General features: G+C 36.7%; 1 protein-coding gene and 1 long non-coding RNA gene across 7 annotated transcripts in view; one reads left to right on the forward strand and one right to left on the reverse strand.

The window, feature by feature from the left end:
* SEM1 (SEM1 26S proteasome subunit) overlaps window positions 1-4,411 on the reverse strand; it is a 294,293-nt gene extending 289,882 nt beyond the window's left edge. For 2 of the 5 annotated variants that reach the window (XM_059933894.1, XM_059933895.1), the window contains exon 1: window positions 4,209-4,411. In XM_059933894.1, the coding sequence (XP_059789877.1) occupies window positions 4,209-4,284 (76 nt within the window). In that variant the 5' untranslated portion in view covers window positions 4,285-4,411. The remainder of the gene's footprint in view (window positions 1-4,208) is intronic. The other 3 variants (XR_009505061.1, XM_059933898.1, XM_059933897.1) reach the window with 3 other exon arrangements.
* A 3-nt stretch (window positions 4,412-4,414) lies between these two features.
* The window catches only part of LOC132372001 (uncharacterized), a 246,119-nt gene continuing 236,113 nt past the window's right edge, over window positions 4,415-14,420 (forward strand). For both annotated transcript variants that reach the window (XR_009505062.1, XR_009505063.1), the window contains exons 1-2: window positions 4,415-4,560; window positions 9,615-9,693. This is a non-coding gene — a long non-coding RNA (uncharacterized LOC132372001). The remainder of the gene's footprint in view (window positions 4,561-9,614; window positions 9,694-14,420) is intronic.

Raw genomic sequence — 14,420 nt, forward strand, 5'->3', positions numbered from 1 at the left:
GCTACCACCATGCAACTAATTTAAATATGTGACATTATTATTTATTTATGTGTCCACTATATTACATTTAATAACTGAAAACACCAAAGCCCCTTTGGTTCTAAGTAAACTGACTAGTACAGTATCTGACATAGTCAGCATTAATTGTATCTACCTTCTACATTTAAGATTCCAAGGAACTCTTTTGTTGAGGATTTAGTCCAGTTGGTATCCAATGTTCACATAAATATTTCTCAGTGGAATTTTTCACAGGACAATTCTTCCTTGTGCAGGACTGGTCTATGCATAGCAAGTATTTAAAATCCTTGACCTTTACTCACTATATGCTGGCAGTTATTTTACTTTCTCACTTGACAAGTGAATGCGATATCCAAAAATACTCCCTTGGTTAAAAACCAATATAAGATGTCCTACTTTGTTAGGCACAGGCGAGAGTACCTCAGTTATTCCAGAATGCTAGCAGCATTAGGGAACCACCAGCCTGCTTCAGATAACACAGCAGTTCCAGTGATTATAGAAAAATTATAAACTACTTAGTATAATAGTATTCTCTTGTAAACACCATTGCTTCTGAAGGCAAACTCAGGTCCATTTTAAATATTCTTTCCCTCAAAAAAAGGAAAGAAATCTCTCAATTCTGGCATAGGAAGAACAGAATAAAAGAAATTAAAGGCCCACTTGTTCTTCCCATTTTCACTCTCATCCACTTCTAATTGTAAGAGAAATGAGATAAATGAAAATATTTTAATACCTTTTCAATATATGTCTGATTTGAAAAATTGTTTGAAGTTTCAAATAAATTATAGAGTATTTCAGTTTTAGGCCCCACCCTACTACTATTAACCTAGCTGTATGATCTTGACAAGTTCTAGCTTCTCAAGACTTTTAAGTTGCTTTCCAGTTCTAAAATTTTAACCATGCCAAGCCTCCAAAATTATATTAAATCATTCCCAAAACGTTGAATGTCTTCCAATAAATCTGATACTCAATCAGTTTAAATAGTCAAGAAGTTGCAGAATTCACAAAGATCCTAAACATGATTTTCAACAGTTTCTACTTAATGACCAGATCACACGCCCACCAATTAGAATTGTGAGGAACTGCCAATGTAACACAGATCCACAGTCCAAATGATAAAAAAGGAGCATTTGTTTCTTTGCACCTTCAGAAAATCACCCCACCTTACACCTCACACTGAAGAAGAGCTATTCAGAAGAAACAATGAAGTCTCCATGAAAACACATTATCTTAGTTTCCTTTTCAAAACAGAAATTCCCCTTCCTTATAATGACTGAATTGACATCTTACCAAACAAGTTCTTATCAGGAATGAGATGTAGCAACAACACCCTCAAAAAATATACAATTCTTTAGTCAAACCAGGGATACATAATTTCAGTAATGCTTTCATGTAACAGGCTCTTAACTGCAAGCTACCCTAGACAATGGACATCATCCACTTTCTGGAGCACAGAGACCCAATGGGCCACTGAAAGTAAGACCTCCTCTAGATTGAACAGATGATTACAGGCAATTTTAAGTTGTATCTACTGGTGAGTTTGTCAATGGCATATTTACCATAAAGACAACCACAAGAAAAAGAATCTCCAAAGAAGGCAAAGGACTTGGTAATTCAGGGCACTAATAACTGATCTGAAAACTCAAATACTGAAAGATTCAAAACAGGCCAGTTTCAAAGTACTGCTTCTCCAACTTTACCTGTCTGAATTAAAAACCAGAGAAGAAACACACAAAAACCTGAACAAGCAAAGGCATTTCAAATGTTACTGCTGATTCTAAACAGAAAATTTCCTGAATGAATGAGATTCTACATATTCAAACCTGAAGATGACAGATTTTCTGTAAGGTGACCAATAAATGGTGAGTTACTTATGCTAATAAACCAGCCTGTTGTGGGAGGCCTGTCTTCAGAAAAAATATTCTTTGCTTTTCCTTTTAACTTTAATGAGATTTTTTTTTTTTTTTTTACTATGTAACTGCCAACATTTTGAACAAATTGATGCTCCCAACATAAACTTAGTACAAGAATTACATATTCTGCAAAAGCTGATGAAATGGGGGGGCTTCCCTGGTGGCGCAGTGGTTGAGAGTCTGCCTGCCAATGCAGGGGACACAGGTTCGAGCCCTGGTCTGGGAGGATCCCACATGCCGCGGAGCAACTGGGCCCGTGAGCCACAATTACTGAGCCTGCGCGTCTGGAGCCTGTGCTCCGCAACAAGAGAGGCCGCGATAGCGAGAGGCCCGCGCACCGCGATGAAGAGTGGCCCCCGCTTGCCGCAACTAGAGAAAGCCCTCGCACAGAAACGAAGACCCAACACAGCCAAAAATAAATAAATAAATAAATAAAAAATAAAAAAAAAAAAAGCTGATGAAATGAAAGTTGCTGAAACATTGTGTGTATCATCAGGCCCAGTTATCTTTAGACCCTTTTTAAGCAGTCAATTCTCGACTACTTACTTTAAACACAGGTTCACTCATTCGACAAGCATTTACTGACCATCTACCATGTGCCAGGCACTTTGCTAAACGTTACGGATTCAGGTTAAAGTTTGCTTGGGTTGGGGACTCAGAAAGACCTATCAGATCCTGACGACCACTTAATGGCAAGCTTTTAAAATTTCTGAGCCTCAGTTTCATCAGAGATGTGATAATTAGACTAATGTAGATAAAGTGCCTAACATGGTATCTTGTATATGATAAACGATAAATGCTAACTATATCAAATATGAAGTTTGTGTTAGTAGCAGATCCTAATCTCAATAAGCCAGTTTTTTACTACATAGCTCACTGTTGGAGGATTATGAAGCAACTTGCAAGTGAGATCAAGAAAACATGTCTGCACAGATAAATCCACTACCAAAACAAAAAACAATCCCCACAATACATAATGAATTAAAGGTTCATAATGAATTAAATGAATTTATTTCCAGAACTGAAAATAAATGTGCTTTGGGTTAGTTTACGAGTTTGTGTAGTATGTGCTCCAAGGTCTTCTTCCACTAAACAACCCAGTACACTATAAATAAAAATAACAAATGTTACAGCTTTGTGGTTTTATGCACAGTAGGATCATGAGGGAGTACAACTTAGGACCATTTTGGTGAAGCAGTAACTATTTACTGTAACAGATTTGTAACCATTAACCACAATTCTCTTCCTACACCTTCAGAAAGGTCACCCAATAGTAACCTCCTTTTCTTAGAAGATATTTACCTTACGCATAGCAATTAGTTGATAAAACCAACAATTCTGAAGCCCTGATTGGCAACAAGGATCTAACAAACAGAAGCAGTACAGCTACAGAGTTTAAGAGCGCTAGTGTCAACTGGGCCAGGTGTCCATCATTTCTAGCCAGTTACGTGACACTGGGCAAGTTTCTTAACTGTTCAAGCTTCAATTTCTTTATCTGAAAAATGTAAATACCAGTTCCTACTTACTAGGCTTGTGAAAATGAATTAAGTTAATAGAAGCAAAATACTCAGACAAGCAACCACCCAAACAATGTTAGCTATTTGCTGTTACCTACAATGAGAAAACTGAAGTTCCTCTTGGTAACCATGAAGCTAATAAAAATGTAGACGTTTTAGGGTCTTATAAATCCTTAAACTTATGTTAGTTCGAAGTTAAGTGATCAAAAATTAATGAGGAACAAGAGGAAGGCAATAACGGGTATTAAGCACTAACACCTGATCCTCCCATTCTACTTAACAGGCTTCATATGTTAAGTCCTAAATGTAAGCAGCATTGACCTAACTAGATACAATAATTTAATTCTGGAAGGATTCAAGGCAAAGGAAGACTGCTAAAACAAATAATAATCATAATAACGATAACAATAAATAAAGGGAAAAGAGATTATGTAGACATGAACGAGGTGGCGGTAACCGGGCTGAAGAGGAAAAGGCCCCACCATCCCGGACACCGGGCTAGGGAACCAGGGTCCCCGTGGCTCCTCCCAGTGAGGAAGCAGAAGGCATTTAGCCTCACCGCTGAGGTGAGTCCCACCGTGACACCTCGACCCGAAGTCGGTCGTGGAGGGTCGCGCGTGCAGAGCCTTGAGAGCCAGCAGCGGGGGTCCAGACTTCCCGCGGGTACCTCCCGGCCGAGAGCCCTTCCACCCGCGCCGCCTCCACTCGGAGGCCTTAGTCACTGTCCGCGCGGCCCAGAGGCCGCGGGCCAGCCGGTTACCTTCTGCAGGGAACTCCTCGAACTCGTCGTCCTCCTCCAGCAGACCCAAGTCTACCGGCTGTTTTTTCTCTGACATCGCGACCCTCCGCGGCCAAAACCTCTCAGTCCAGTAAGAAAGTTGGACCTCTCACTCGGCTTCACCACAGCCGCCACAGCCGTTACCGCCTCCAAGGCCGGCTCTATCATAGAGACGCGGGAGAAGAGCAACCGGATAGCGCGAGGGATGCTGGGATACTGGAGGTCCGCCCAGCGCTTCCTGCGGGTTTAGGAGCCCTTTAGAGTTAGCAAGGTGGATTACTTTGTGCGTACACCGTCTTACCCGGACTCTCTGACTTGACAAACTGAGAACAGGGTAGGTTTCCGTGACTGGAAAAGACTCATAATGTGTGGGAAAAAAAACCACCTTTACTTGGTTTAGGCTGAGGGATGAAGTATCGGCTAAAGTTCGTTAAAAGCCTGCCAAGTGCCAGGCCCTTAAATTAGATTAGCTCCACCCTTAAACCAATTCCCTAAACATGGTGTTAAATGTCTCCACATCACAGGAAATTCAGGTTCAGAAAGAAATAGCCTACGTCACTGAGGTAGTGCTAGACAACCCAAAAGCAGATTTGTTTGCCTGACTTTAATCTCCAAGCTTTTCCGTTGTTCAGTGTTCTTCTGTCTTGCGGTTAAGCTGTGGTAAATAACCTGTTAAACATTGTGCTGCGTGTGTGTGTGTAATAACTAGTTTACAGGTTATTATAATACTGTGTAAAACTCGATATATGTGACATTTTATGGTGTTCATAATAAGTCATTTTGAATATAGTTGTGAACTACATAAAACTTGATATGGTATATGTATATGTAGTATAATAGAGGAATAGTGTATAATATATAGATACATAATTGGGTATTGTAAATTTTGATACATATGTTTGTGTATTTAAATCCCATTCCTTCATTCAGCAACATTAACTTATATCATGTACTAGGCACTGTGCTGAAAATCAAACATGTATAGACAAAGGCCTTCCTTCAAGGAGTTCATATTCCACTCAGAGACATGTAAACAGATAAATCACAATGAAACATAGTAATACATTTGAATCTCTATTTTAAAATAAAATTATCTGAGAAATGAACAGAGTGTATGGGCATACAGAGAATGGAGAACCTAAATAAGAGCACAAATTTGGACCAGAATTTGGGAACCTATAATTAGATGTAAATTTTTAAAAATAAGATGGTTCTTCTAGTACTATTTTGACTTGTATTAATTACTGAAAACATTAGCTGTCTTCAAATTAAGTTCAAAGTATGTGTAATTTGGCATGTTATATAAGTAAATACCAAATTAATGAAAGAAAAGATGAGAAAGATCTAAAATTGGAAGTAAATATAGACAGTGAGATCTCTTAGAGTTTCATACTATCTATTATGCCCTCTATTGTACATATTACATATGCCGCTGGCAACCCACACACCAAGGTAAAGTTTTGGGCAGTTTGATTAGGCAGCAAAGAATAAAAAACAAATCACAGATCTGAGACAGCCATTTTGTGCAGCGATAAAAGATTTTCCCAAGGACATATCTGAAGAGACAGAAACATTAATGACTACTAGGAGATGGATAAGGGGTGATTTGGGACTAACTGCTGATAGGTGGAAGGTTTCTTTGTGGAGTGATAAAAATCCTCTGGAACTGGATAGTGATGATGGTTGCAAAACATAGTGAATATACTAAAAGCCACCGAAGTGTACACTTCAAAATGGTTAATTTTATGTTACATGAAGTATGTATGTCTCAATTTTTGAAGTGCTATAAAATTTTTGACCAAGACGTCAAGAATTTCAAATTCTAGTTCCTGGGCCTATTATATAATCTGATATATGATGACATTTGTATTAATTCTTAGCAAAAGAACAAAATCAGTGGCAGTATAATGATTTTCCCCTAAAACTGAATATATTCAATTTAAAGGAATAATTTTAACATATTACTGACCCGGGGATTTTTGTAGAGACTAACACCTGTGGCCAGCAATTTGTTATGTAAGTGAATATTGAAACACCCGTGTTTGAGTAAATATCAACAACTTTTTTTGCACTTAATGTATTTATTTGAAACTTTGAACATGTCTTACTAAAGCATTCTAATATTTCGTTAGAGCGTGATAGGCAGTATAGCAGGCACCTCTGTGCAGGGGAACAGAACATCTATTACCAACATACTGTGTTTCACTGCACTTTCCCCTGGAAGAGCAGACTCTACACTTCCTGGCGGCATTTTTTTTTGTTTAGTCCTGTGGGTGTTATTTCCTCTAGAATATGTTCTTTTATTTTATTTGATAGTCAACAAGGTGGATCTTTGCAGGGGACTCTTTTAGAAATGCCACAAGAAGGACCAGGTGCGGGACTACCACTACATTCACCAGAATGGTCAGTTACCCATTCTCTAGCTATTGCTAACAAAAATTGCTTGTAAGTCATTTTATTCTGTGCACTAAGGCTACAATAAATTTTAAATGCGTTGAATAAACTGCAATTACCCAAATAGAAAACCACTTTTTTATACCATTTTCGAGTTTTCCAGAGGATATTGAAGTTTGCCAGATATTGATCGGATCGATAAACTCCTTTCATATATTTATTATACTCTAATATGCAAGTAGGCTTAGTTATCTGACGGCCAGTCCTCCTGTCTTCCTTTCCTGTAGATGCTATGGAGGCATCATGAATAGTTGTCACCATGCGGACTAGCCTCTTGTCTTTCCTTATGAGAAGAATCACTTCTCCCTTCCGTAAGAATGTCATTTCTCCCCTCTGTAGATTTTTAGATTTCTCCTTTAATTGGTTTGGTAGACCACAATTCTCTCTTATAGTCCCACAAACTCTGGTTTTATTTTTCAACAATATTTCAGATGTGGACACACTGTTGTAATGATTGGTAAATATGGTGCCATGAACCAAGATAAGGTTGTAGGACCGATAATACTGTTTCTTGCAGTTTCTTTCCTTCACCCATGTAAATCTCAAGGTTGCATATATATTTGCAGTTTCGCTAACCATCCTGACCAAAATTCCATATTTTTCAAGTTTTCCAGGATTATAGGTTTTGAATCTGAGTCATCTTCTCCACTTTATCATTGCCTCCTCAAGTGATAGCTCTTGTTTGGGTATATAGATAGATTGAAATTTTGGTAGAAAATAATCCAGAAGAGGTTTAACATTTGAAATTCTGTCTGTAGGAAGTGGAGTTTCTGAGTTATAGTTAAAGTGAAGCAATGTCATTATTTATTTGAACCTTCGCCTCATCATAATCTTTGGAAAGATAAGTGTTTAAAGTAAGGGATCAGTCGACCAATATTCTTTCCAGTGTCACTTTCTTATTTGTCCCATCAAAATTATTAATCCAAGAAACTTCTTCATGTCACTGTTGGTTACATCAGTCCATTTTAAAGGCTTATCATACTTTTTATATGATTTTTTTATGCTGTTGGTGATACAAGTTTGTCTGAGAAGCGACCAACTCGAAAAAGTCATTACTAAAAATTAATTCTGTTATTTCACTAACACTTTGCGGATTATTACATTCAGTAGTTACACCTGACACACTTGTAAGATCTTCTAATTTTCATGAAATGTTGTCTTCAATCCACTCTTCTGTAGAAGCAAAGGAGCATTCTCCAGCACTGTGAGTTTCATTTTCACTCGCCATATCAAAATCAATCACTAAGGTTTTTGTCTTTTTGTGGGTCTAATATTCACATCATCTGAATCAGAACTATATTCTGAAAAACTGTCATCTTCTGAGACACTAGTATATATGTTGCTCGGACAATCAGAGAAAGTATCTGCATAAAGTACACTGAAAAATTCTTCACTCAAAATTTCATGATGCATCATTTTTGAAAATTTTATGGTAATGAACTTCTGTTTATAATATACACAAGGTTGGAACAAAAACCTAATGGAGCAAAATATGAATGATAATAACATAAGTTGTATAATGAACCCATGATCAATTTTAAGCTTTAACAACTTCACAGGGTGATGTTAATTGTATCACTCTCTAAAAACGTATTGATACGTGTCTGGTCAGTAACATTCGGGTAACAAAAGACGTATTAATACATCTTTGGTCAATAAATTGTTAAAAAACAACCTTATGTTAAATCCCCAATTAAAAAAAAATTACTGATTCGTTAAATCCAGAATGCTGGAACCACTGAAATAACTTCTCATTTTAATCATCGTGACACATGGCACAATGAACAACTCATTTTAATGGTCATGGCACATGGAAAAACTTTGGAAAATGGTAGCTATTAAAGTGTAAGCAGCATTATTACTTAGTTAAATTAAGCACATAAGAATATGTATTTGATGGACCAACATATAAATCCAAACTCAATCCAAACCCCTACTAAACAGGGGTTTAGGCAAATCACTTAATTTCTCTGAAGTACATTTTAAATATCTCAGATCCTGCATACCAGCCCTCCTAAAAGTCTCTGAACGTGGGTTTTGTTTCTTAGATGGTATCTTGATGATACTTTGCAAGGAAGTCAGGCCCTCCACAAGTTAATAATGATGATAATAATAACAACAATGATAATAATAATACAGTAATAATAGGTAACATGTATTTAGTGTTTACTTTGTATGAGGTACTGTGCCAAGCCCCTTCTGTGTATTTCCTTACTGAATCTTCCTCACAACAGCCCTATTAAGTGAGAACCAAAAAATCCATTTTATACTTAAGGGTACTGAGGCACAGAGAAGTTGTGATGTGGCCAGAGTCACAGTGCTAAGAAGTGGTGGAGCTATTAGATCCTAAGGGCTCTCTTAAAGGATAAGAAACAAACCATATCAATGTGTGAAGAGGCAGACAGTTGACACAATGCCTGGAATCATTTCTTTCTAACCCTACTAAACATACACACATGCAGGAAAATGGCAAAAACACATAAATGTAGATAGACATGCAGAGGGCAAAGCCGTAGAATGAAGAAGAAAACAACCTTAGGATTGACTCAGCTCTCTGGAGGGGAAAACCTCTACAACTCAAGTGAGAAGCATTGTAGTTAAAACTATGCCTTTACCTACATATCAGGTCATACCTATAATTAGTTGATTACATTTGGCTTCACAGGAAATCAAGTTAGAAGCAGATTTTATAGTAGGTGATTCCATTTGTCTCAAGCAAATGAAACCTAAAAGTTCCATTCGGGATCCACATGGTATAAGTTAAATCACAAATACCTGAATCCTTAAGTTTGCTGTGGAGTTGACCATTCAGTAACTAGGCAGAATGGATCAATAAGACTGACCTTTCTATATCTATCTTTGTCCAGGTGAGGGATTGTTAAATGGCTGATATCTGAAGGACCGATTTTAAAGGCACTTTCCTTTTGACTTTAGGAAGGAACAGCTAATTGGCCGGCCATGAAGAACTGAGGAAGCAGACCTACACCTCAAGTCTCTATGATGTCTTTTCAAGGTATGTAAAAAGCTTTGGCTCTACCTGAGTTCAAACTCAGGCTCTGCTACTTACCAGTTGAGGGGTCCTAGAAAATTACTTGCAGACATGGTCTCTCCCTATTTAGAATTTACATCCTAGGTAGTAGCTTCTTTAGCTTCCATCAGTCCACCAGAATAAAACTTCTAAATTTTTCTGGAGCAAATATTTGGGACTGACTATGTTTCCAAACTTTAATGTGCATTCAAATCTATGTTAATCTTGTTAAAATGCAGATTCTTTTTCATTTGGCCTGCCTAGGACCTGAGATTCTACTTTTTTAACAAGCTCCCGGGTGATATCAATGTTGCTGGTCTGGAGAACACATTTTAAGAATCGAGGGTTTCAGTGAAATGTAAGGGAAAATATCTGAGTTTCTGAAAATTCATCCAGCTAACAAAACTGTGTGACTAGTCCATAACTTGTTGTGGTTCTTTTAACATTGTAGGAGAGAAAAAACTTTGCCTCTGCTCTCCTAGGTTCAATAGCTGGGTCTATAAAATAAATTTATGACAGGCAGATTAACAGCATTAAAGGTAAACAAATTTAATAATTTTTATTATAACACACTGGGGCATCACAGAAAAAAAAAAGTGAACACCCCAAAAAGCAGGAGATCTGAGAGCTTATATACTGTCTTAATAGGGGAAGGTGGGAGACATAGGCAACCTAGGGGAGAGTAAATGATTTTTAAGAATGATAAATGGGCTCTTAGAAGAATAGATGGGAGATATGATGATGGTTTGTGACAAAGTTTATCTGGGTTTGGAGTTGACATCTAGTGTCTTCCCAGGTGATAAGAGTCAATCCTCGGAGGGGATTTATGACAATTGAATTCCTTTTGGAGGATTTGTCTTTAGGCAGGTGAAGGGAAGTTCAGAGAAAGCTCTTGCCATTTTTCATGTGTTCAGCTCACAATAATATAACAAAGCGGCATATTTTGGGATGGCATGTCCAGAACTCCTTCAACAGCCATACTAAATTCAAATGTTTGCTTCTCTGCGTTGGAACTTTTCCTCTGAAATGTTCTTGCTCCTTAATCATTAGGAGGCTTAGCTCTTCTTAGAGGGATGTATAACAACTCACATTCACATCTTCATTAATATTATGAGTACTGTATACTCAATGATTGGTTCTGGACTTTGAGAGGAATTACAATCCCAATAAAAGATTTCTTGAATCTTTTATCATGACAGAATGCTTGGACAAATAAAAATGTGAAAAATTGTAATTGTAAAATAACTAAAATCTCTAGATCTCATTGTAAAGCAATTAATAATGAATAGAGAAATGGTTACGTAAAATTCAAATGCTAATAATGATAAGTACTTAATCTACCATAAAGTAAAAGCCCAGCCAAAAAAAAGACCCATCTTGCACCAGAATACGTGTTCAAAAATCAATATTTGCATGCCCAAGACTTGTTTGAGAAGGCAATTATGGTCTCACAAGTAAATCATAAGAATTTTTAAAATTTAGTAAATGCTGTATTTATGTGACAGACAAGAACCACTCTGAAGGAATCATTATGGTTTGGGAAATGATATGCAATTTCAAAATCATCTAAATCATTTCAATTGCCTGTATTTACATTTATATAATGGGTATTTATAATGGTGATTATTTTAGAACTTACCTTGTTTTCCTGGATCTCACATTGGTTTCTATGGGAACGAGAATGGCTCTAAAGAGGAGCATTTTAAGAACTCTTTTCAAATTCAGTGACTGCTAACTGAACTGCAAACTCTGTTTGTCTGTTAAATGGTTTTTAACTCTTAAATTTTAACACAGAAATAAAAGTTGGGCATCTAGCTTCATAAATCATTTTAAATAATAAAAACTGTTTTTATGAAACATCTGGCACATTGAAACATTTGAAAACAAAATAACTAGCTTTAGGAGCTAATAATCTGTTCACGTTATTAAATTCATTAGTGATAGTGATTAATCCACATTAGCCATATGCTTGCTCTTGGAAAATTGTGTAAAGAAAACTTAATCTGATATATTGTTGTAATACATTTTCTCTGTTATTGATATGTATTATATGTGTGTATATATTTTTTCCTTATCTTTGTAAAAATCCCTTTAAAAAGCAGTGTAAAATGTTCTCTGTTTGAAGTTTCCCATTACCAATGCCTCACCCATCCTCTGCTATTATTTACCCGGGTACTGTGTTGTACTTTTACTATGCTCTTACACCAGCTGGAACTTATTTTTACTATTTTTTGAAACAAGGTCATAAGTCTTCGAATTTCAATTTTTCTTTTTCTTGGAATAGATTCTTAGATCATAAAAAGCTTGATGTCTAACTTATATATTACATTTGTGCAGTTTACTGTGTTTAATATTTCCCCACATTTCATGTTTTCCCATAAACTTTATTTTTTTAATTCCCTGGAGAAATGATAGTTCAGTATATTTTTATTTAAATCCCTCTCAAAGTAATTAAAAGCCACTAAAAATAAGAGAAGCTTATTTCAGAAGAGAGTGCTAAAACTAAATTTTTGTTATACACAAACTGTAAAAGATGCCGGTTGAAAGCACATGGCATCCCATAACCAGCTTATGTAATAGCTACTCTGGCTATTGCTGACATATAATCTGTGTCTTAAATCCGAAAAGTACAAGTTGATGGCAGAGTGCCAGACAGGGTGAAATAAGTGAGAGTGTTTTTTAATCTTTCCTGGATTGGTGGATTTCTGCCCGCTATCAGTGTGGCCTTGGTCAGGATTGCTAGAGACTAGTGAGAGTTCCAGAAGTGAAGCTACCAGCATGTGTGACCAAGAATCTATCATATAACTCACTGACCTGGTATAAACTCCAAGAAGTTGTTTTTTTCTTTCTTAAAAGTATTTTTCATTCAGATTTAATTTTATGAAGTAAATTAAGGATTACTACATGTTGAAAAAGTGAAGACAAATAAATGGGAAACATATAACTAGATGTTTTGGGGAAATGATTAATTGATTGGCTCTTCTATCAATATTTTTTTTTCTTTTTTTGAGAGTAGATCTTTTTTTTAAATTAATTAATTAATTTTATTTATCTTTGGCTTCGTTGGGTCTTCGTTGCTGCACGCGGGCTTTCTCTAGTTGCGATGAGCAGGGGCTACTCTTCATTGCAGTGTGCGGGCTTCTTATTGTGGTGGCTTCTCATTGCGGAGCACAGGCTCTATGCGCACGGGCTTCAGTAGGTGTGCCACGCAGGCTCATTAGTTGTGGCTCGCAGGCTCTAGAGTGCAGGCTCAGTAGTTGTGGCGCATGGACTTAGTTGCTCCGTGGCATGTGGGATCTTCCCGGACTAGGGCTCGAACCCGTGTCCCCTGCATTGGCAGGCCGGTTCTTAACCACTGCGCCACCAGGGAAGCCCTATCAATATTTTTTAAAAGTTGACTTTGAAGGGAAGCAGAAAACAAGCTGAAAAGTAAAAGCAAGTATTATGTTAATCATCAGAAGAGAAATATTTATCTTGAAAAGTATCTGAATCTGAAGGTAAAGAATATGATTGTCCATCAAGGCTACTCAAAATGAGGTCCAAGGACCAGTGCCCATCTGAGACAAGATAAATAACAGAAAATGAGTGTAAATTTGAAAATCTTAGAGCAGTTGACATTACTACTTCACCCAACCCTGTGATTTTGTATTTTACAAAACTCAGTCCATGGCATTTGGCGATTTAAAAAATTTTCCCTTTACTACAATTAGTTTGAGATGCATTGATCTATCATAAATTACTATAAACAAACAAACAAAAAGAATGCCATTTGAACTTCATAGTATTGAAAACAATTTAACCTGTGTGATTCTGTCTGGAAAAGAGCTGGGAAATGAAAGGTTTTTTATCTCTGAAAGATTTCTTTCTAGCCCTATAACCATATATTTACTTTCATTAAGATTACAGTAAAGGAGGCTGAAGCGGATATTCTCTCCTTTTGCAGATATAAAATGAAAAGGGCAAAGGACTTAAATAAGATATCTGACATTACACAATTATCATCAAAATTTTAAACTCAAGTGAAGAGCATTGCACAGAACTTATTTAATATTCTGGTGAATAAAAATACCCTAGTTGATTATGACAGTGAATCAGATATATTTGCAATGTCACATGGTAGATGGCAGTGCTTTGTCTTCAGGTTTCAGAAGGAAAAGCATTATGTTACAGTGGTTCAATGGATGGTTAGTGAAAGTACACATACTAATAATCAAGATGAAGAGTTTGAAGGAATTCAATAAGCAAAAATAAAATTAAACAAAGAGAATATAGAAAGATTAAGGGAGGAACACATGTATAGTTTGGCTAAGGAACAGACAGAGCAGAAATGCAAGTCCACACTTCTCTGAAAGGTATAAGATCCCCAAAGAGAAAGGGCTTGCTACCTTGGACTACCAATAGGGAAAATAAAATGAAAATATGAAAGGGAAAGTTTAGACAAACATTGAGAATTTTTGTTAATTGTTAAGAGTATTAGGTTAGTTGAGTGGGTGCCCAAAGGAATCTCTGAGGACATTTAAAACCTCATTGAACAAAGCCGTGGACATTGTATTGTGTAGAGCAAGACTTCAATGGCAAGGGGGATGGACTGGATCAACTGTGAGGTCTTTTCCAGCTCTAATTTCTACTATTCCATAGCTCTGGGAAGAATAGTTGCTAAATTGCTTGATTAACCCAGGAAAAAATAAAACTCAACATAAGAATAAAGCCCC

This window comes from Balaenoptera ricei, chromosome 9 (assembly GCF_028023285.1).
Source record: "Balaenoptera ricei isolate mBalRic1 chromosome 9, mBalRic1.hap2, whole genome shotgun sequence".
Classification (NCBI taxonomy): domain Eukaryota; kingdom Metazoa; phylum Chordata; class Mammalia; order Artiodactyla; family Balaenopteridae; genus Balaenoptera; species Balaenoptera ricei.